This window comes from Zalophus californianus, chromosome 7, assembly GCF_009762305.2.
Source record: "Zalophus californianus isolate mZalCal1 chromosome 7, mZalCal1.pri.v2, whole genome shotgun sequence".
NCBI classification, from domain to species: domain Eukaryota; kingdom Metazoa; phylum Chordata; class Mammalia; order Carnivora; family Otariidae; genus Zalophus; species Zalophus californianus.
Genome location: NC_045601.1, coordinates 107,496,231 through 107,517,205, shown reverse-complemented (window position 1 = coordinate 107,517,205; position 20,975 = coordinate 107,496,231). Strand labels below are relative to the sequence as shown.

The window sequence follows — 20,975 nt, the reverse complement described above, 5'->3', positions numbered from 1 at the left end:
TAAGTGATCTCTACACCCAATGTGGGGCTCGACTTACAACCCTGAGTTCAAAAGTCATATGCTCCACTGACTGAGCCAGCCAGGTGCTCTTCCATTTTAACCATTTTAGGTGGACAATTCAGTTATCCTTTTACTTAAAGTTTTTTTTTATTTGGAAATAATTTCAAATTTACAGAAAAATGGTAAGAATAATACAAAGAACACTCACATACTTTTTTTTTTTTTAAGACTTTATCTGAGAGGGAGAGAGCAAGCACAAGATGAGTGAGGGGCAGAGGGAGGCAGAGGGAGGAGCAGACGCCCGGCTGAGTAGCGGAGATCATGACCTGAGCCAAAGGCAGACACTTGACTGAGCCACCCAGCCGCCCCAGGAACACACATACTCTTTATGCAAGCTTACCTTTTGTTAACATTTTGCCGTGTTTGCTTTTAGCATTTGCTCTTTGTGTATATATACATTTATAAAATGTGTATTTGTGTGTGTGCATACACACACACACACACACACACACACACATTTTTCCCCCCTGGACCACTGAGAGTAAATTGTATATATGCTGGCCCGTTGCCTCTAAATACTTGGATATATATTTTCTAAGAATCATGGTACTCTCTTACATAATAATAGTTCATTTATCAGTTTCAAAAATTTAACATTGGTGTAATACTTTAAATCTGTTTTCCACGTTCCGATTTTGTCAAGTGACTCCATAATGTCTGTTATTTTTTTAGTCCAGGACAGTATCCAGTCTAGGATCATCTATTATATTTAGTTGTCATGTCTTTAGTCTCCTTAATGTGGAACAATTCCTTAGCCTTTTTTTGTTTTTTATAACATTAACACCCTTGGAGAATATAGCCATTTAAAATTTTCTAAACGTTTTTCATTTTAAATTTGTACATTTCCTCATAATTAGATTCAGGTGATACATTCTGGGCCAGAATCCTAAGTAAGTGACATTATGTCCTCTGCGTGTTTCATTTGGAAGCACACAATTTCCATCTGCTCCTCTTTTGTGATGTGATTTTTGACAACCTGATCAAGAGGTAGTTTGATTTCCCACTGTATAGTTAATATTTTCCCCTTGCCACTATTAATAAGAAGTCTGTTGGGGATATACTTCCAAACGATGCCTATATTCTGCTCTCATCAGAATTTCCCCCAGTATCATTTACTTTTGTCCTTGCCTCTTATTTTAGGCAGGTGTCTTATAAATACCTAGCATTTGTTTGTTATTCAACCTAACAATCTCTCCTTTTGAGTTGTCAATCTTAGCCTGTTTATAATTAGTATGAGTAAATGATATATTTGGCTTTTATTGCTAAACTCTTAAACATTTTAGTTTACCTTATAATTTTAAATTTTAGTTAGTTCGTATACACAAAAGAATATATAAAACATGTACAGTTAAAAGAAGAATAATAAATTGAACACCTTTATAGATATGTTTCTACCTTAGGTTTTGTGCATTTTTTTCTCTTCTTTTGGATTGATCTTCTTTAATTCCTTTCTTTGTCTCTACCAGTTTGGGAAGTCACGCATTCTGTTTTCATAGTTGATTACCCTAATGTTTGTAACCTGTATGTTTGACTTGTTAATATCACTCTCCCACCTTCCTGAGCAATAAAAGGACCATAGAAAATCTTTTTTTTAAGATTTTATTTATTTAGGGGCGCCTGGGTGGCTCAGATGGTTAAGCGTCTGCCTTCGGCTCAGGTCATGATCCCAGGGTCCTGGGATCGAGTCCCGCATCGGGCTCCCTGCTCCTTGGGAGCCTGCTTCTCCCTCTGCCTCTCTCTCTCTCTCTCTCTCTCTCTGTCTCTCATGAATAAATAAAGAAAATCTTTAAAAAAAAAAAAGATTTTATTTATTTATTTGAGAGAGAGTGAGAGGGAGAAGCAGGCTCCCTGCTGAGCTGAGAGCCAGATGAGGGACTCAGTCCTGGGCCCCTGGGATCATGACCTGAGCCGAGGGCAGACACTTAACTGACTGAGCCACCTGGACGTCCCAGAACCATAGAAAGTCTTAACTGCAGTTCTCACTCCCATCTTAATTGTTATTGTTGTTTGATACTTTAGGATTATCTTTTTTTTTCCCTACTTTCTAAAGAGTCATTATTATTATTGTCTTATTCAGTTGATGTTTAGATTTGCTATCATACTAGTTGCTTCCATCACTAATCTTTTTGCATCTTGATCCTTCTTTCTGAGTTCAGTCTCCTTAAGTATATCCTTTAGAAGTCTCTTCATTGAGGGAGTATTGGTGGAAAACTTTATCAGTTTTAGAGAGTGGCTTACCTTCACTCTCATTTAAAAATTTTTTATTATGATAAATTTCAGATGTACACAAAAGTAGACAGAATGTGGGGCGCCTGGGCAGCTCAGTCAGTTGAGCATCTGCCTTCAGCTCAGGTCGTGATCCCAGGGTCCTGGGATCGAGCCCCGTATTGGACGCCCTGCTCAGCGGGGAGTCTGCTCTCCCTTTCCTTCTGTGCGCGCTCTCTCTCCCTGTCAAATAAATAAATAAATCTTAAAAAAAAAAAAGGTAGAATAAACTCCTGTGTACCAACATGGGTCAGTTCATGGCCAGTCTCATTTCTTCTGTACCCCCACCCACTTTCCCCAGGTCTACAATTTAAAAGATTAAGGATTTTATTTTTAAAAGCAAGGACACTACAGTGATCAAACTTTGAGAAATTAATAACAGTTCCTAATATCAAACAGCAAAGTGTCCATATTTCCCCCATTTTCTCAAGTTTTCAAAATTAGTTTTTTGCTTATTGGGGATCCACACAAAGCCCACACCTTGCATTTGATTGAGCTCTATCTTCCGTCTCCATTAATCTATAGGTCCTGCTTTCTGTTTTTGCCCCCTTAAAATTGTCTGTGGAGGAAACTGGATTGTTCGCCACACAGAGTTGTGCACAGGCCGGATTTTGTTGATCGTATCCACATGGTGTCCTCTGGCCTGTTCCTCTGTCTCTTTCATTTCCGGAAAACAGATACTTAGATGTGGAAGTTGATTCCGATTTGGGTGTGATTTCTGGGGCAAGAGCACTTCATAGGTGGTAATGTGTACTTCCACCTGTCTCTGGGATGTTGTAAGATGGGTCAGTGGATTTCAGTGTTGCAAGTCTGATCTGTACATTATATAATTTCCTGTCAGCTGTTCACGAGGCGGTCACTCATTACCATTGCTTAGCTCTGTTATTTCATTAGGGCAGACAGATTGCGCCATTCTAGTTTTGTCATACCTTCTTCACATACCAGCTGGAGCGTTTTCTCTTTGAAGAGAAACTTCCTCTCGGCAACTTTTTGGTCACACTGAGGTACGGTTTATACTGGAAAGGCTTGATTCTCTCCGCTTCCCCCTTATTTTCAACCAGTTCCTCCAACATCCTCCAAAGAGATAACCAATGTGGTCTTTTTAAAAAATATATGTCATTATGAACTCATACATTTTAAAATATTTCATGTGTTTCAATCCAGCGCAGATGTTATCTTCTTGATGTTCAAACTGTCCCATCTTTGGCCAGAGAGCACCTCTCAGATTGTCTCCTTTTGATATTCTCTGCCTTTGACAGCATCCTTGCTTTCTAGTATGAGTGAACATCCAGGCTCATCTTGCCTGAGTTGTGACACAGGAGGAGGAAGAGACGCAGCCTAGTGGGTCTTTAAAAACCGTCAGCTCCTTGAGGGCAAAACCCAGGTCTCTTCTCTCTGGTGTTTCTTTCATGGAACCTGCCTGGTGTGGGGCGAGGCACAGGGTGGGCTCCCAGATACTTGTGGCTCCTCCCCTCACCAGGGAGGCAGAAACAGAGGAGGCTGAGCTCTGGAAGCCTGACAAGTCACTTCTGTGGGGACCCTCCTCCCCACAGAGATCAGCAGGAGCAAAGCTTGACTAATAGTACACCCTGGCCTCAGCCTCTAGCCCCCTCACTTCCCCTGCTCTTTGTCTCTTCTATTCCGTGCTTTCCCAGGTCAGAATCATCCAGTCCTGGACGTGGGACCCCATCGGCGGCTGCAGTGGACGTGGCTGGGCCGGGCTGAGCTGCAGTTTGGGGACCAGACCCTGCATGTGTCCACCGTGCAGATGTGGTTGCTGTTGCATTTCAATCAGACAGAGGTGCCTCAGCTCCTCAGCCTCTCTCTCTCTTCTCTTCCCCCTGTCCATCACTGTTCTCCTAAACTCTGCCCCTTCTTCCATCCTTCCCACCTCTTATTTTCCTTTCCCCTGACTATCTACTCCTGACTGGCCCTGTTTCTCTTCACCAGGAGGTGTCTGTAGAGACCCTGCTGAAGAATTCTGACCTCACCCCAGAACTACTGCTTCAGGCACTTCTGCCCCTCACCTCAGACAGTGGCCCTTTGACCCTGCATGAGGGTCAGGGCTTTCCACACAGGGGTAGGTCAGCAGGGGCTGGGCTGTGCCGCTGCTCGTACAGGGTGGGGCGCTCATGGTGGGCGTGCGGTAGGGAATGAATGGGCTCCCCTTTGCCACCATTCACCTCTCCCTTCCCCTCCTCGGGTGCTGACTGGGAGTGAGTTCCAGGTGTGCTGCGGCTTCGGACGCCTGGGTCTCAGCGCTCTGGGGAGGCCCTGTGGCTGATACCTCCCCAGACGTACCTGAATGTCGAGAAGGATGAGGGCCGAACTCTGGAACAGAAGAGGAACCTCTTGAGCTGTCTTCTTGTCCGTATTCTCAAAGCCCATGGGGAAAAGGGCCTCCATATCGATCAGCTGGTTTGTCTGGTAGGCCAAGGGGACCGTGAAGTTAAGGGAGGGAGAGAGTCAGGCTCAGGGTTGGGGCTTAGAGCCAGGGATCATCACAAGGGAAGGTAAACATACTCAGTACAAGACCTCATAGGGTGACATTTGCATCTGGGTTTTCTCTTCCTGACAGGGCACTTAGTTAGAAAGTAGAGATGAGACATGAGTGTTCACCATGTGCCAGGCCCTATTCCAAGAGTTTGCATGATTAAGTCATTTAATCTGCACAACAGTCTTATGGGATAAGTGAGGGTGGTGGTGTTACTACTATTATTATTATTATTTACTGTTATTCCCGTTTGACAGAGAAGAAAAGTGAGGCATGAGAGTTAGTAACGCATCCATAGTCACACAGCTAGTAAGTGGAAGAGCTGAGCATTGAACCCAGGCAGGCTAGCTCCTCTAGGTAAAAATGGCCTACCTGTTTCCTCTTCTCCCATCCAGGTGCTGGAGGCCTGGCAGAAGGGTCCAAATCCCCCTGGAAGCCTGGGCCGCACTGTTGCAGGAGGCGTGGCCTGTACCAGTACAGATGTCCTTTCTTGCATCCTCCACCTCCTGGGCCAGGGCTACGTGGAACGGCGCGACGACCGGCCCCAGATCCTGATGTATGCCACCCCAGAGCCTACGGGGCCTTGCCGGGGTCAGGCAGAGGTCCCCTTCTGTGGCAGCCAGACCACCAAGACCTCCAAGCCTAGGTAGCCATCCTCGGTCCTGTTCCCCAGCTGCAGGGGCTCCAAGCCAGTAGGGAGGGTTGGGCTTCCCAGGACAGGTGGTGCTGCAGTGACACAGGAGGAGGTTTAGTGCCAAAGTTAGGCTCTTTTGTGGAAAGACGCCTCGTTTTTCTCTTTGTCTTACCCCATTTTCCCTGCCTCTGTTATTTCTCCCCCTTTGCTAGTCCTCATTCCCTTGTCAGCACTGGCACTCCTTTCTCTGCCTTCCTAATTGGGGGCCTTGCTGTCCCCATCCCCCGAGAGCCAACCCTTAGGCAAGGGACCCAGACACATAAGCTCCTGTATAGACGCCTCTCGTTCTAAGCAAAAATGAAATACCATACAGATATGTACTGAGTGCTGATGACGCACTCTGCTCCATGAAATGTACAAACTCTAGTTTTCAAGAAGCGTGTTCCACAGAGGAATTTTCCATAGGATCCCCCTAATTAGCTGGCACCCTAAAGCTTGCCCCGTCACATCCAATTCACGAGAAGTATGTTTCAGCACCGTGTGTAAAGTGAGTTCTCTAGAGGAATCATTTGCATACACATCACGGGGTGGGGGTGGGAATCTCATTAAAAAGCAGATCCTGAGTCAGTAGAGCTCCCTGTGGTACTCAGGCTGCTGGTCCTTGGCCCATACTTTGAGTAGTGAGGCTGCAGACTCCAGTTTCTCACCAGATGGACTGCTGGTGTTTGGGGTGGGGTTTACAGTGGGATTATCCCATCCACGGTGGGGATCCTGTGCACACTTAGCATCCTGATCCCTGCCCACCAGATTCCTGGAGTACCCGAAATCACAGTGACAGCCAGCCCCAACCCTCACTTACAGATGCTTCTGTGGAGAGACGTGCTCTGACAGTGGGTTTGGGTGGTCATCCTGAGGCTGGTTAAGCACACACAAGCAGGGGTGCACAAATGGGGAGCTGAGGGCCGGGGTGGGGTTTGTTTAGTAGATAAGCAGGGCAGGGAGACTGATTGCTGCCTCTTCTCTCCCCCTCAAGCCCAGAAGCTGTAGTTGCCTTGGCAACTCTCCAGCTGCCTGCAGGCCGCACCATGAGCCCCCAGGAGGTCGAAGGGTTGATGGAGCAGACAGTACGGCAGGTGCAGGAGACGCTGAACCTAGAGCCAGATGTGGCTCAGCACCTTTTGGCTCATTCCCACTGGGGTGCTGAACAGCTGCTGCAGAGCTACAGCGATGACCCCGAACCCCTGTTGTTGGCGGCTGGGCTGTGCGTCCCCCAGGCCCGGGCCGCCCCTTCCCGCCCCGACCACTGCCCTGTGTGTGTCAGCCCCCTGGAGCCCGACGATGACTTGCCTTCCCTCTGCTGCATGCACTACTGCTGTAAGGTGAGGCCCGCCTGCTTCTAGCCTGCCCCCGGCTTTCCACCTTCAACACGGTTCTCTGGCAGCTCTGGGGTTCTACCCCAGCACTGCCATTTCCTAGCCGGGGCAATGTTGGACAGACCACTTAGTCCCTCTCAAACTGGTTTTGTCATCTGTAAGTGGTGCCACCAGCCTCAACAATCTGGGGAGTGGTTGTCAGGATCCAGCAATAATGCATCAGTGGCTGTAAAACTTTGCTGCATATTATAATCACTGGGAGCTTTAAAAAATCCTCATGCTCAGGGCGCTTGGGTGCCTCAGTTGGTTAAGCATCCGACTCTTGATTTTGGCTTAGGTCATGATCTCAGGGTTGTGAGATCGAGCCCTGCATTGGGCTCTATACTGGGCGTGAAGCCTGCTTGGGATTCTCTCTCTGCCCTTTCCCCCACACTTAAAAAAAAAAAAAAAAAAAAAAAAAGAATCCTCATGCTCAAACTGTAACCCAGACCAATTAAATCAGAATCTCGAGATGAAATCTAGACATCTGGAGTTTTATTTTTTTTACGTTTTTAAATTTTTTATTTTATTTATTTTTATTTAAAGATTTTATTTATTTATTTGACAGAGAGACACACTGAGAGAGGGAACACAAGCAGAGGGAGTGGGAGAGGGAGAAGCAGGCTTCAGGCAGAGCAGGGAGCCCGATGTGGGGCTCGATCCCAGGACCCTGGGATCATGACCTGAGCCGAAGGCAGACACTTAATGACTGAGCCACCCAGGAGCCCGTATTTTATTATTTTTTAAGATTTTATTTGAGAAAGAGAAGAGTGGGGGGGGAGAGGAACAGGCAGACTCCATGCTGAGCACAGAGCCCAATGCAGGGCTCCATCCCATGACCCTGAGGTCATGACCTGAGCCAAAATCAAGAATCAGATGCTTAACTGACTGAGCCACCCAGGTGCTCCTATTTTTCTTTTTTTGAGATTTTATTTATTTATTTATTTATTTATTTATTTAGAGCGCAAGCAGGGGGAGGGGCAGAGGGACAGGGAGAGAGAGAATCTCAAGCAGATTTCACCCTGAGCACAGAGTTCCATGCAGGGCTGATCCCACGACCCTGAGTTCATGACCTGAGTCAAAACCAAGAGTCGGACACTTAACTGACTGAGCCACCCAGGTGCCATAGGCATCTGGAGTTTTAAAAACTCAGGTGATTCCAGTGTTCAGCCAAGTTTGAGGACAACAGATAGGTAGATAGATAACGCACACACGTAAACCACACATCAAGGCATTTTATAAATGAGAAGTGTTATTAAATTGGTAATGACAGTAGGTTTATGGTTTTCTTATCACCAAGTCTCTTTATCTCAGAACATCAGCACTTACCATATATTCTCATTGAGTATAAAAATGAAAAAAGTGGTGTAAACCAGAGAATAGCGCAGAAGTAGAGGGAATTATGGGAAGCCAGGTGTTGCCACTGTGAAGCGGAGCAGAGCAGGCTGTAGATGGGGGAGTGAGTGGTCCTCAGTGACGGCGGAGAGGGGCCAAGGTGCAGGGAACCGGGGTGCTGAGTGTCGCATATTCCCTGCCTCACAGCTCTTAGAACTGGTGCCAGGCCCAAATACCTCAACGTAACAGGACAAGCATGCTTGTTGCCATGAATCTAGCTGCCTCTGCCAGCAGCGTCTCCACAGGGGTGGGTGATCTGGGACGCCCCCTGGCATGTATATGGGTACTTTTTCTCCCTCCCTTTTTCTTGGCTTCAGCTTACTCTTCTCACACTGTTGCCTGTGCTCCCTTTTTCCAGGTCCTTAATTATGTCCTTTCCACTTTCACTTTATCATTCAACTAATATTTGTCATGAACTCACTGTGTGCACAGCACTGGATGCTGCTGTAGGAGGAGGTGGGGAAATCCAAGCAAGAAATAACCCAAGAGCTAATAATACCAGCAGCTCATACTTATGGGGGACACGTTCTGGGCTGTTCCGCTGTGATACATGCGTTACCTTGCTTAATTTCCATGGTAGTTGTGTGAGGTAGGTATTTTTACTGTCGCCATTTTGCTGGAGACAGATGGAGGTGCCCGGAGAAGTCACCTGCCCAAGGCCAGGATTTGGACTTGGGCGGTCTTGCCCCAGGGCCCTCCCTCACGCTCTCATGACACGTGCAGGAAGGAAATACAACAGGGTCACGTCATAGGAAGTGACCGAGGTGAGGACTGGGGGAGGGGCCTGTCAGAGTCTTAAGATTGGGGAGGTCAGGGAAGGCCATCCTGAGAAGGTGACAGTCAAGGGGAAGAGTGTGGCAGACAGAGGGGACAGTGAGTGTGAAGAAGCTGAGCCTGGTGGCTAAAGCAGTGACGTGGTGGGACAGCTGAGGGAGAGATTTGGGAGGGAGACGGAGGTCCATTTGGGTTGGGATTGACAGACGGTGGGCTGAAGCAGGGGAGTGATAGGAAGGATCTGATTTATATTTTTGAAAAGATCACTGCGTGTGGAAAAAAGGCTTGGGCGGATCAAGCGTGGAAGCAGGGGCATCCATCAGGAGACTGTTGTACCAAGAGCCAGGAGGTGGTGGGAGTTTGGCCCAGGGTCAGCAGTGAAGAGAGAAGTGGATGGATTGGGGTATAGTATCAGGAGGCAGAGCTGACAGGGCTCAGTAGAGCCAAAATGGGGACTTAGGACAAGGGAATCAAAGGTGCTTCTTGGACTTCTGACCTGCGCATCTGGGTGGATGAGATGTGTCATCCCTGACTTGAGCAAGATGGGGGCTGGGGCTCAGTGTGGAGGGCAGGTTTTCGAAGGGAAATTCAGTCTGTTCCGGCCATGTGAAGTTTGAACTTCTTGTTGGACACCTGTCTGGGACTGGACAGGGGAATTTGGAATTAAGTGGAGAGGCCTGGCTAGCATTCTGCAGGGAAAGAGAAGCAGGCCCAGGGTGCCGAGCTGCACAGACACCCCTGCAGAGTTGTAGAAACAGGGAGCCTGGGGAAAACAGGTTCACTGGACAAGTCTCAGCCAAGGAGGAGCCTGTGAATAAGTCACAACTGAGCAGCACAGCGAAATGCAAGAGAACTCAGAGAAGGGAAATCCTGGGGCTTGGGCCTGTCCCAGGAGGCTTTTGTGTGTGAGCCTTGAATGACAGGCAGGGTTGGCAGGGGCAGGAGGGGAATACAGGCTGGAGACTGCATTCCAGGTGGGCCAGACAGGGAGGACAGCAGAAGCTAGAACAAGCCCACAGCAGAGGGGCTCCTTAGGGAAGTGGGATGGGCTCCAAACTGAGAGGCCAGCCTTTGGCCTCTAGGCCGTAAGGGACCCTGTGTGCCTGCAAGTGTGCGGTCTGAATTTGGAGCGGTTTCCTGTTTTATCTCAAAAATGCAGGAATTCTGCATTCAACTTCCCAGTTTACCTGAGTTTGTTTCACTATAAAAAGGGTTTTGTTTTGTTCTGTTTAGTACTTTGCTTTGAGTAAACATAGTCTGGTAAGGCACTTTTCATTTACCCTGGAGCTTTGGTACCACTGATACGGATTCATGCAGTCTCTCGGGGTCTAGACGCATCATCTTGGAAAGCTCTGCAGTCGGCAGTGTGAAGGAAGGGAGTCATTAATGGGGTATTTTAGGAGGCTCAGGCTGCTGATCACGCCTGAACCAAGTGGATTGCATGGAGGAGGGATTGGGGTAGGAAGACCATTTATGGGGACAAGCTCTTGCTGCAATTTAGGGGTGAGGGGATAGGGCCTGGTTTAGGGTGGTGCAGTGACATGCGAGCTAGAAAAGGATCGAGAGATGTGAGGCTTCCAACACCGGTGACTGGGGTTGGGGGATGCAGTGGGCGAGGCTGTTTTGTGAAGAGACTGAGTCTGGGGAGATGGGAGCACCCAGGAACCAGGTGAGCAGATGGAGCTGGGAGGAGAGGCCACAGCAGCGTTCACGGCATCCAAGGCCAGCCACCGGGTGGGGGAAAAGGCTCCCTACTGCCCCAGGCCTCCCTCTCTGACCTTCTTGCTTTCTCCAAATCTTTCTTAGCACTTGAATCATCTCCTTTTTCTTGATTCTCTTACCCGTTCCCTCCATGTCCATCCCAGCAATAATTAAAATGAGGTCACCATCCCGACCCACACATTCTCGAAGGCAACTGTGATTTGGGCAAATCCCTGGAAAACCCATAGAAGCCAGAAAGGTTAGGATCCATTTTGAGGTGGCTCCGGAGCAGGCTTTTTTCTGGCCTTCCATATTGTTGGGGATGGGTGCGAGGTGGGTTACCAGGACACCGGCGTCCTGTACTGCATCCCCACTGTCCCTGAGAAGCCTCTCCTTCCCCCCCTGCCACCCCAGTCTTGCTGGAACGAGTATCTGACAACTCGGATTGAGCAGAACCTTGTGTTGAATTGCACCTGCCCCATTGCTGACTGCCCTGCACAGCCCACGGGAGCCTTTATCCGGGCCATTGTCTCCTCACCAGACATCATTTCCAAGGTAGCCCCTCTTCTGCGGGAGACTGCCACGTGCAGCCGGAGGGACAGGCCCCAGGGAGTGGACTGGCGTGCAGAGGGTGGGGTGGGGAGGGGAGGGGTGGTGGTTACAGAGGTGTGGTGTCCTGGAGAGCCGTGCCCTTACCTAGGGTGCCTATGTCCCCCACAGTACGAGAAAGCCCTCCTGCGTGGCTATGTGGAGAGCTGCTCCAACCTGACCTGGTGCACCAACCCCCAGGGCTGCGACCGCATCCTGTGCCGCCAGGGCCTGGGCTGTGGGACCACCTGCTCCAAGTGTGGCTGGGCCTCCTGCTTCAACTGTAGTTTCCCTGAGGTGGGTGCCTGCCCAGCCCTGCCCCGGCCAGCACCTCTCTCCGCACCCCCCACACACACACTCACACACTCACACACTCTGCCTTGTCCTCCCCTCTGCCCCTGGGTTGAGCTCTGTTTCTCCCTATGCAGTCCTCCACATGTGACCTCCCTCCCTTGCACACCCGCGGCGCCACCCTTGGCCAGGGCTCAGGGCTCAGCCGTGACCTCCCTGCCCCCTCTCTAGGCGCACTACCCTGCCAGCTGTGGCCACATGTCCCAGTGGGTCGACGATGGCGGCTACTATGACGGCATGAGCGTGGAGGCCCAGAGCAAGCACCTGGCCAAGCTCATCTCCAAGCGCTGTCCCAGCTGCCAGGCTCCCATCGAGAAGAACGAGGGGTGTCTGCAGTAAGAGGGGTTACTGTGGGCATTGGTGGGGTCAGAGGGCATGGGAGAGGGTGGGAGGCCTGGCGGTGCGGAGGGCCCGTGGGGCTTCCCAGATGGCTGGGCGAAGGAGGGCAATCACTCACTATCCCCAGCGTGGCGCCCTCCGGTGACGCCTGCACCTTAATGCTCCTTGCCTTGCTTTTAAGTCTGCACCACATGGGGCTCGGAAGCGAGGGCGCGCTCACTAGGGGTTGGTAAGGTTAAAGAGACTGTCAGGGCCCAGAGGGGCCAGGGCGGGTTCGGTGGGGCCTCCAGCCCTCTCACCAGCCAGCTTCCTCCATAGCATGACCTGTGCCAAATGCAACCACGGATTTTGCTGGCGCTGCCTCAAGCCCTGGAAGCCAAATCACAAAGACTACTACAACTGCTCTGCCATGGTAAGGGGCCAGGGCCAAGGCCGGAGGGCCCAAGGGCAGTCAGGATGGGACATGGCTGCAGGCCTGGGCAGGGAGGGTTCTGTGTCCTGAGCTCTTGGGACGGGGCCTCCATGTGAAGACAGAAGCCTCCTGGGCCTCTAGGCGCTGGGAGTTCTGTCCTGGGAGGTGTGTGCATTCTCCGAGGCACCAGGCCAGAGCAGAGCAGAGCCTGTCCCTCGCGTCAGAGCCTGGCACCCCTGCTTAGTAGGTGGCTTGGGCCAGTTTCCTTGCCCACGCCTCGGCATCCTCCCCTGCACAGGGGGAGAGTAATGTGACCTACTTCATGGAGTTAGGATTAAATGAAAAGGTCTGGGTGAAGAGTCTGAAGGCCTGCACGCGGGGTGCCTTGTGTGTTCGCCCCGTCCTGCCCAGCAAAGCACCCAAGAGCCCTCCCTCTCCACCTGTCCTTACCAGGTCAGCAGAGCAGCTCGCCAGGAGAAGCGGTTTCAGGACTATAACGAGAGATGTACTTTCCATCACCAGGCCCGGGTGAGCTGGGAGGGAACGGTTGTGTGGGTGAGGAGGTCAGAGGGCTGGGGTGGATGGCGGGGCAGGGGCCCCAGATTCGAATCGGGTGGGTGGCGCTGATCCGCCTCACCCTGCACAGGAGTTCGCCGTGAGCCTGCGGAACCGCGTGTCTGCCATCCACGAGGTGCCACCCCCCAGATCCTTCACCTTCCTCAGTGACGCCTGCCGGGGACTGGAGCAGGCCCGCAAGGTGGTGGGGGTGGGGGCGGGGGAATGTACCAAGGGGTTCTGGCGAGCTCGGCTGCTGGCCTCTAACCCTCAGGAACGGACGGAATGAGGCAGCGGGGAGCAGGTTGGTGCCAAGGCTCAGCAAGGAAAGGCTGACTTGGGCTCCCGCAGGTGCTGGCCTACGCCTGCGTGTACAGCTTCTACAACCAGGGCACGGAGTACATGGACGTGGTGGAGCAGCAGACCGAGAACCTGGAGCTGCACACCAACGCCCTGCAGATACTCCTCGGTGCGGCCTGGTCCCCCGCTTGCACACTCCTTTCCCCTGCCTGTCCACCCCCACGGCATCCCCTCCCAGCAAACAGTGGGCAAAGTGGCACCTCCACCCCAGTCCTCCTCCTCCTTCACAGCCTTATGCGACCAGCCTTTTAAAATTCAGGTATGAAGGTATGTGGTACTTGCTGTAGGTGCCTAAGGGCACAGGCCTTCACCTGACCTGTTCGATTCCCATCTGCTCCCTCCACTGGGATGGAGGCCCCATGAGAATGAATATCTAGTCTAGAGCCCTGCCTGGTAGGTGTGGGTAGGACTTGGTAGATATGTTCAGTAGGTGTTTGAAGGGAGGGATGGAAGGAAGGAGCGGAGCAAGGGAGCCCCTGTGCCCTGCCCCCTCTGCAGAGGAGGCGCTGCTGCGGTGCGGAGACCTGGCCTCGTCCCTGCGCCTCCTGCGGGCCGACTGCCTCAGCACCGGCCTGGAGCTGCTCCGGAGGATCCAGGAGAGGCTGCTGGCTATCCTGCAGCATTCTACCCAGGTATGTGGCCTGCCTGACCCTGGGCCTCCTGGGCCCAGCACAGCCCCTGCCCTGGGGGGGGTGCAAGAGGAAAGGCGGCTGTTTGGGAGACCTGAGCGTGCACCCCAACTCCTGGGCCGGCCTGCCGGATGTGGTGGGGCTCTGCCACCTAACCGCCTGGCAAGTGCTACAAAATAGTGCGCATCAAGGGTATTAGCCCAGATGCTTGCTCATCAGAATCACCCGGGGAACTTTTCCGTACCTCCCCGGTAGGAACGGTGGGATGGGGGCCCACTGGGGTTCTTCCCAGCTCTGATACACTGATGCTGTGTCTGAACAAGGAGTCCCGCCCTCGGGGAGCTTACAGAGGAGTAGGTAACTTGGGTAGACAGGACAGGAACATACACCGTTAGCTCCTGAAGCACAGGGCCGGGTGCCTCGCTGGCACGACCCGTGTCCCCCGGAGTTCCATGACATGCAGGCTTGGGGCTGTGGAGTCCCAGGATGAGGGAGGGAGAAGAGCTAGGAGCATCTGTGCCGGTCGCCCCCCCCCCCCCCCCCCCGCACCTAGGAGGCCGGCAGAGAAATGGTGGGTGAAGGAATGCTGGGCAGAGGCCCAGGCCCTCCTCTACTCTCCGACTTCCCACATGTCCCCGGCTCCTCGCCAGGACTTCCGGGTCGGTCTGCAGAGCCCATCGTTAGAGACCCGAGAGGCGAAAGGATCCAACGTGCCTGGCAGTCAGTGAGTGTGATGGGCAGAGCCCCCGCAAGGGTGTGGGACATGCATGGCTTCGCCTCAGGCTGAGCGTGGCACCCTCCCGCCCACCCTCCCCAGGCCCCAGGGCCCCTCTGGGCTGGAGGTGGAGGAAGAGGAGGAGGAGGAGGAGGTGCCTGAGTGGCAGCAGGACGAGTTTGATGAGGAGCTGGACAACGACAGCTTTTCCTACGACGAGGAGTCTGAGAACCTGGACCGAGACACTTTCTTCTTCGGTGACGAGGAGGATGATGAGGCCTACGACTGAGGGGCGGGACATGGGGGAGTCCTGGGGGCCGAGGGGGGGAGGTCACCCCTTCCTGCCGTCTTCGGGGGAGGCGATTCCCAGTGTCTACAGTACCTTCTGTTTACTGAATAAACTTTTTTCCACATCCTTCTCTGGAAGCAGGCTGCGCAGCTGCGTTCCTAAGGGCTAACGTCAGCTCCCGGCTCCCTCTGTATACCCGCACCCCTCATTCTTCACTTTCCTTTTAGACCTCCGGACACTTGTGTTCTCAGAGAAGGCCCAGAGCAGACCCATTTGGCCTAAGCTGGACAACGGGAAATGAAAGGTCCGCATGGTCCAGGGCCAGGTGCAGGCCTGCGCGTGCGTCCCGGAACCCCACCCAGCATCAGAGGAGACCGAGAAACGGCCACCCTCCGGGCCAGCCTTTCCCAGACTCTTGAACATTCCTGGCACGAGTCTGAGGGCGTTAGGAAGTACTCTCTTTTGGGGGCCTACAGAATGTTAACGGGTCTCTCTACATCTTGAAGTGAAGCAGGAAAGAAAAAGATATTCCTGAGGACCTCTCCCGCCCTATCACTCACAGAGACGACATAGGTAGAATTTTAAACATACCTTTTAATTTGGTAATGGGGCGAAGAGGTACGAAGGGTACCAGGGCAGAGTCTGGGATTAGAAGAATTAACAAAGTGGGGTTAAATCAAGCAGCTGGGTCAGGGGAGGCAGCAGCCACCTGCTAGGAAGGGTCACCCTCAAAGTATTGATCCAGCATGGCCTCCACCTGGCCCTCCTCGTAGTCCAACACCTGGAACCTCGAGCCGTCTGCTGCTCCCCGGATCATGGCTGAAAGCACTGAGAAGGGCGGAGGGAGGTGAAGGTGCCACTTCCATCCGCACTTCCCCTCTCCGCTCCCTGCCCTGTCCCGTTTTGGGGATAGGGCACTGTCCTGAGCCCCCCCCCCCCCCAGGGCTGGGTCTGCAGAAGGCTGGGGTGGGAGGAGGGCCCCCCCCAGGGCTTAGCGCTCACCTCGGCCAGACTGCGGACGGAAGAGGCACAGGATCCGCTTATTGAGGGCCACGGCCCGGCCCAGCTCATAGCCCACACCCAACGATGGCTGGGTCACTTCTGCCACCACCACTGGGAAGAAACAAGAGACCAGCTCAGTATCTGGGGCTTGTTAAGGGACAGATGACAGAGTCTGGGCGTGGCGAGAAGGGAACTCCCTCCCTGATGTGGACGACAGGCATGTCCAGGGGATCTAACATCCCAGAGAAGTTTGTGGGTAGGAGGGGGGACCACTCACCATCTGCCTGCTGCAGCCAGGCCAGGTCCCGCTCATGGATGAGCCTGTCACCCCCAGCAGCCTCTTCCCCTGTGGAGGAAGGAAAGCTGGTCAAGGCCAAGCCCCTGCCTGGTCCTCAGCACTCAGTACCTCTCCTGTGCCCTCGCCACCCCTCTGCCCTGCTCAGCGAGGGGGGAAGGCGTGCCAGGTGACCTCTGAGGACCCAGGGAAAGGATGAAATGGAATATAGCCACAAGAAAACTTCCAGGAGAGCGTGATTAGGGCCAGATGAGGGGCACAGAGGGGACTACGGGAAGGACTGTTCCCTCACTGTGGGTCAGGGATCAGAGATGGAGAGGAGGATGAACAACCAGAACCCAGCTGAGCGGCTCACAGGCTTTGGTGGGTGCCGCATCAGCTGAACGCTTGATATGCTTGATAGGATGCCCGGCTGCCTCAGGAGGTCTCCAGGCGATTGGGAGCCCCACCAGACTTCGAGCACCAGTGCAGGAATACAATGCATGACCAGTAGGAGGTGGTGGGAAGGAAGGTAGAGGAGGGGCTCTTCCTGGGGTCAGAGGATAAGGCCCTCAGTTCTGGCTTGATGGAATGTTACTGCCCGCATCAGAGCAGAATCCCTGGAGAGCTTGTTAAAAATACATCCTAAGCCTTCACCCCAGACTGCTATGTGAGCCTGTATTTTAAACAAGTTCCCTCAGATGACATTCGAGCACACTAAAGTTCCAGAACCACTGGGTGGAGGCGTGGACAGGACCTGCCCTGAAACCAATGAACCTTAAGCTTCAGGGCCCTGCACTTGTTGAGGCCCCTTCCAGCGCCCTAGCAATTTCGCTTTGTGATTTCATCTGATGAGGGAGAAGGTAAGCTGAGGACAAAGCACAAGCTGACACAGGGCAACCCCCGCCCCATTGCCAGGTGGGATCCCTACGACCTTCCCCAGGCACTCCCGGCTGCTCTAGGTAGAGCTAAGGGAAGGGAAACACAAAGGGTGAACTAATAGAGATCACAGTCCTGCAGGACAGGAGCCTTCCCTTGGTTTACCGGTGTCTTAGTGATTTACAAGAAAAAAGCATTTGTATCAATAACCTAACTTCCAGAGACCCATCACTCCATTTCCTGGAGCCCTAGCATCACCCTCCCCTCCACAGTGATGTGGGACACAAAGGTAAAGGAAATGCAGGTAAAAATTAAATATCCTTAACCTGCAGCCCATTGACAAATACTTGCAGGCAGGGTATAACGTTCCTCCAGGAAGCTCCCAACAGTCTTAGTGCTTTGCTAAAGGGGAAACAACCTTAGCCTGACAAGGGCAAGACCTCCAGTATCTTCTTCAGAACATCAGAGTCCTCTCCGGCACCTTCCTTTCTCCTTACCTCCCCCAACTCTCAAGTATATAATCAGCCACTCCTCAAAACCCCAGGGCAGCAGCTCTTTCTGCCCACGGGCTCCTGTCCCCGTGCTTTAATAAAATCACCTTTCTGCACCAAAGACATTTCAAGAATTCCTTGTTGGCCGCTGACTCTGCACTCCAACCTCACCAACATTCCAAAAACTACATCACACCTTTTTAAAGAGGTCTCCAAAACTGCATTAGGTCCCACAAACCCTGGATCCGCTCCTGGGGCTGGCGAGGGGAAAGCACTTAAAGGTTTTCTGAGCAGAAGTACAAGAGTTCAAGCACGACTTTCAAACTAGAAGACGCGCGGAGATTCCAGACCAAAACTGATCAAAGCGGCGCTTTAGAAAGACCCGGAAGCCAGGAAGTAACAGCCTGATGAGAGGGCATGAGAGAGATGGTGGTGGTGAAAACTGGGGTCCTCGGGGTCCAAGAGAGGGCGGATACCCTGACCGCCAAGGGGGAAGCAGGAGGATAAACTCTTGTCTTAGGTGGGGGAGCAGATGCCTGCAGGTGAGGCGGGAACTGCAGCTGCCCCATTCATTCCTATTCTGCTCCTCCCTGCTCCGTCCCTGGAAAGAGGGGAAGAAAATTCTCTAGGAAAGAATCAAGGTCAAGAGAACAACTGAATGCGGAGACCGGGCTCCCACCCGCAAGCTCACCGGGACCCTCGCTGTCCGAGCCCCGGCTCCCTTTCCCGGCTGGGCAGGAGGGGACGGGCTCCGGGCCAGGGGGACGCGCGGCCGGCTGTGGGACGGCCGCCGCCGGGGGTGGGGAGTGCAATCTCGGTATCCGGGTGGGACCGGCCCGCCTCACCGCGCCCCGCCGCCCGCCTCACCGCGCGCGCCCAGCTCGGCGGCCGCCACGTGCTCCGTGAGCACCGCCCCGAAGCGCCGCAGCCGCGACACGATCCGGCCGTACAGCGCCCGGTCCTCGCGCCCGCCGCGGACGCTCCCGCAGAAGTACAGGGCCCGGCGGCCCGGCTGGCCCGGCTGGCCCGGCTCCCCGCTTTCCCGCGCTCCGGGCACCGCCGCCGCCGCCATCCCACCGCCGCCGCCGCCACGCCCCTCCCGGCGCCAGGGGGCGCCCGCTCGCGGTCACGTGACTCGGCCAACCCCGGGAGAAGGTGCCTGCGAGTGAGCGGGGCGAGCTGCGAGCCCGGCGTTAGCCTCCGGACGCTGACGACCGGATCTCGTCACTGCAGCTGGTGGTCGCCCACACCCCACCCGCTCCTGCGCCCCTCGGGCCCGGGCCTTCCCCGTCTCAGACGCAGGTGTATCCTCTGGTGACGCCACCTCCCTAAGCCCACCTCCTACTACTCTCACTCTCCGCAGCCACGCTGGCTTTCCTCAAGCATGCTGGCCATGCCCTTTGCATTTGCTGTAGCCTGGAACCCTCTACTCCCAGGCAGCTCCCCGGAGCACTCCCTCACCTCTTCCAAGTCTTCACAGGTCACCTTCCCTGACCATCCTATTCAACATGGCAGCCTCCTGTTCGCAGTCCTCCCTATTGCCCTCCCCTGCCTTACCTTTTAGCCTTCTCCCTAGCATGTTGATGAATTTTTTAAAAAGATTTTATTTATTTATGAGAGAGCATGAAAGGGGTAGGGTCAGAGGGAGAAGCAGACTCCCTGCTGAGCCTGAAGCCTGATGCGGGACTCGATCCCGGGACTCCAGGATCACGACCTGAGCCGAAGGCAGTCGCTTAACCAACTGAGCCACCCAGGCACCCATGTTGATGAATTTTGTTGTTTGTCTTTCTATACCCAGTAGAACGTAAGTCCCCAGGAGGGTAGGAACTTTTCTCTGTTTTGTTCACTGCTATATCCCTAGCTTCTAGAACTGTGCTGGACACATAGGAACTATTTATCAAATATTTGTTGAATGAATGAGTGGATTCAGACGAGAAGTTATATTTGCCAGCACTTTGTAATCTGTTCAGCCCTATAGTAGGCTGATAAAAGCAGGGTCTTCAGGGAGGTTGGCAAACACACCATTGTTCACTGGTAATAACAATGATTTCCCCCTCATCATGTGATGAAAATATACAAACATAGGACCAAAAAAAAAAATCAGATGGAACAAGAGAGTACTCAGTGGAAAGTGAGTCCTGAGACCCCAATCCCATTCCCTAGAGGAAAGTTCTGTCATGCTTCCTTCCGAATTCTTCCTGAATGAAAACTATAAAATACCAAGGTATGGGGTTACAGGGCTGACAACAATAATAATTTTTAAAAACACAAAGACAGGGTGCCTGGGTGGCTCAGTCGGTTGAGGGACTGACTCTTCATTTTGGTTCAGGTCATGATCTCAGGGTCGTGGGATCAGGCCTCGCTTGCTTGCACACACTGTCTCTCTCTTAAATAAAGAAATAAATCTTAAAAAAATAAATAAAAATGCAAAGGCACAGGGGGGCCTGGCACGCTCAGTTGGAAGAGCATGCCACTCTTGATCTCGGGGTTGCGAGTTCGAGCATTGGGTGTAGAGATTACTTAAATAAATAAACCTAAAAAAAAATGCAAAGACACAAAGAGAAGGCAAAGAGATTTTAGGATATGTCTCTGTCCTCTGGTGGGCCCAGCCACAGGTACCCAGACCATGGGGCAAACATATACGCAGAGCCGTCCGCTAGGGCCCCAGGCCCCCCCCCACACACACACCTTTAGGCATCTTTCGGAAAGAAGCCTTGTGTGCCAGACCTCGTGTGCCAGATGACTTGACAGGCAACTTCCTCTACCCTCCTTATCCTTGCTCACGCCTTCCCTCCATTCTTCCCACAGAGAGGGACCCACATACACATGTACACACAGAGCATCCTATTTCTGCCTCTGTGTCTTGAAGAAAGTAAACCAGCCTCTGTCTCCTTAGGGCTCACACTGGTGATGTGGCTGGCATCCCCCTTCCACCTCAGGCTGAAGGAGAAAGAGTAGAAGGACTGGCAAACAAGACCCTGAAATTGGTTCTATGTCCCTATCAGGTGGGGGAGGATGCAGAGCTAGCCGTGGCTTGCAGGTGCGATCCTCCAGCTCCATGGAGAGAGGCCCGAGGTGGAAGGTTGGGGCACTAAGGGGTGGGATGGGGGAAGCAAGGCAGGTGCACAGTCTAGTGAGGCAGCCTGATGGGGGGCGGTATGGAATCCTAATTCCATTAACTACTTGTCAGACAAGTTACTACTTGCTAGCTCTGTGACCTTGAGCAGGTCCCTTAAAGCCTCTGAGCCTCAGTTTCCTCATCTCTAAGTAAGAAATGTTCTCCTGCCTTACTTACGCAGTTTGTTTGAGTATGGTGCGGTTCCGATGAAGTATGTGAGAGCACTTTACAGAACACC

The 20,975-nt window shown here is 52.9% G+C and overlaps 2 protein-coding genes across 3 annotated transcripts in view; one reads left to right on the top strand and one right to left on the bottom strand.

The window, feature by feature from the left end:
- The window catches only part of CUL9 (cullin 9), a 37,158-nt gene extending 21,995 nt beyond the window's left edge, over positions 1 to 15,163 (top strand). Inside the window, exons 27-41 of one of the 2 annotated variants that reach the window (XM_027601777.2) lie at positions 3,981 to 4,126; positions 4,276 to 4,405; positions 4,553 to 4,752; positions 5,215 to 5,465; positions 6,487 to 6,832; positions 11,150 to 11,290; positions 11,456 to 11,620; positions 11,846 to 12,009; positions 12,332 to 12,425; positions 12,879 to 12,953; positions 13,072 to 13,182; positions 13,332 to 13,449; positions 13,839 to 13,972; positions 14,620 to 14,693; positions 14,787 to 15,163. In XM_027601777.2, the coding sequence (XP_027457578.1) occupies positions 3,981 to 4,126; positions 4,276 to 4,405; positions 4,553 to 4,752; positions 5,215 to 5,465; positions 6,487 to 6,832; positions 11,150 to 11,290; positions 11,456 to 11,620; positions 11,846 to 12,009; positions 12,332 to 12,425; positions 12,879 to 12,953; positions 13,072 to 13,182; positions 13,332 to 13,449; positions 13,839 to 13,972; positions 14,620 to 14,693; positions 14,787 to 14,973 (2,336 nt within the window). In that variant the 3' untranslated portion in view covers positions 14,974 to 15,163. The remainder of the gene's footprint in view (positions 1 to 3,980; positions 4,127 to 4,275; positions 4,406 to 4,552; positions 4,753 to 5,214; positions 5,466 to 6,486; positions 6,833 to 11,149; positions 11,291 to 11,455; positions 11,621 to 11,845; positions 12,010 to 12,331; positions 12,426 to 12,878; positions 12,954 to 13,071; positions 13,183 to 13,331; positions 13,450 to 13,838; positions 13,973 to 14,619; positions 14,694 to 14,786) is intronic. The other variant, XM_027601776.2, reaches the window with a different exon arrangement.
- Positions 15,164 to 15,547: 384 nt separating this feature from the next.
- Positions 15,548 to 18,713, bottom strand: DNPH1 (2'-deoxynucleoside 5'-phosphate N-hydrolase 1). Its single transcript, XM_027601778.1, has 4 exons — positions 18,487 to 18,713; positions 16,253 to 16,321; positions 15,976 to 16,086; positions 15,548 to 15,801 (listed from the first exon to the last, which is right to left on the bottom strand). Exons 1-4 carry the CDS (start codon positions 18,689 to 18,691, stop codon positions 15,686 to 15,688), a joined length of 501 nt encoding a protein of 166 aa, XP_027457579.1. The 5' UTR covers positions 18,692 to 18,713; the 3' UTR covers positions 15,548 to 15,685.
- Positions 18,714 to 20,975: the final 2,262 nt, after the last annotated feature.

Bases quoted from the DNA above. Each gene is read 5' to 3' on its own strand.
- DNPH1 (XM_027601778.1), bottom strand. From the start codon at position 18,691: ATGGCGGCGGCGGCGGTGCCCGGAGCGCGGGAAAGCGGGGAGCCGGGC. The intron at 16,322-18,486 runs GTGAGGCGGGCG...CTTCCTCCACAG, and splicing joins CGCCGAGCTGGGCGCGCGCG to GGGAAGAGGCTGCTGGGGGT. The intron at 15,802-15,975 runs GTGAGCGCTAAG...CGCCCTTCTCAG, and splicing joins CCGTCCGCAGTCTGGCCGAG to TGCTTTCAGCCATGATCCGG.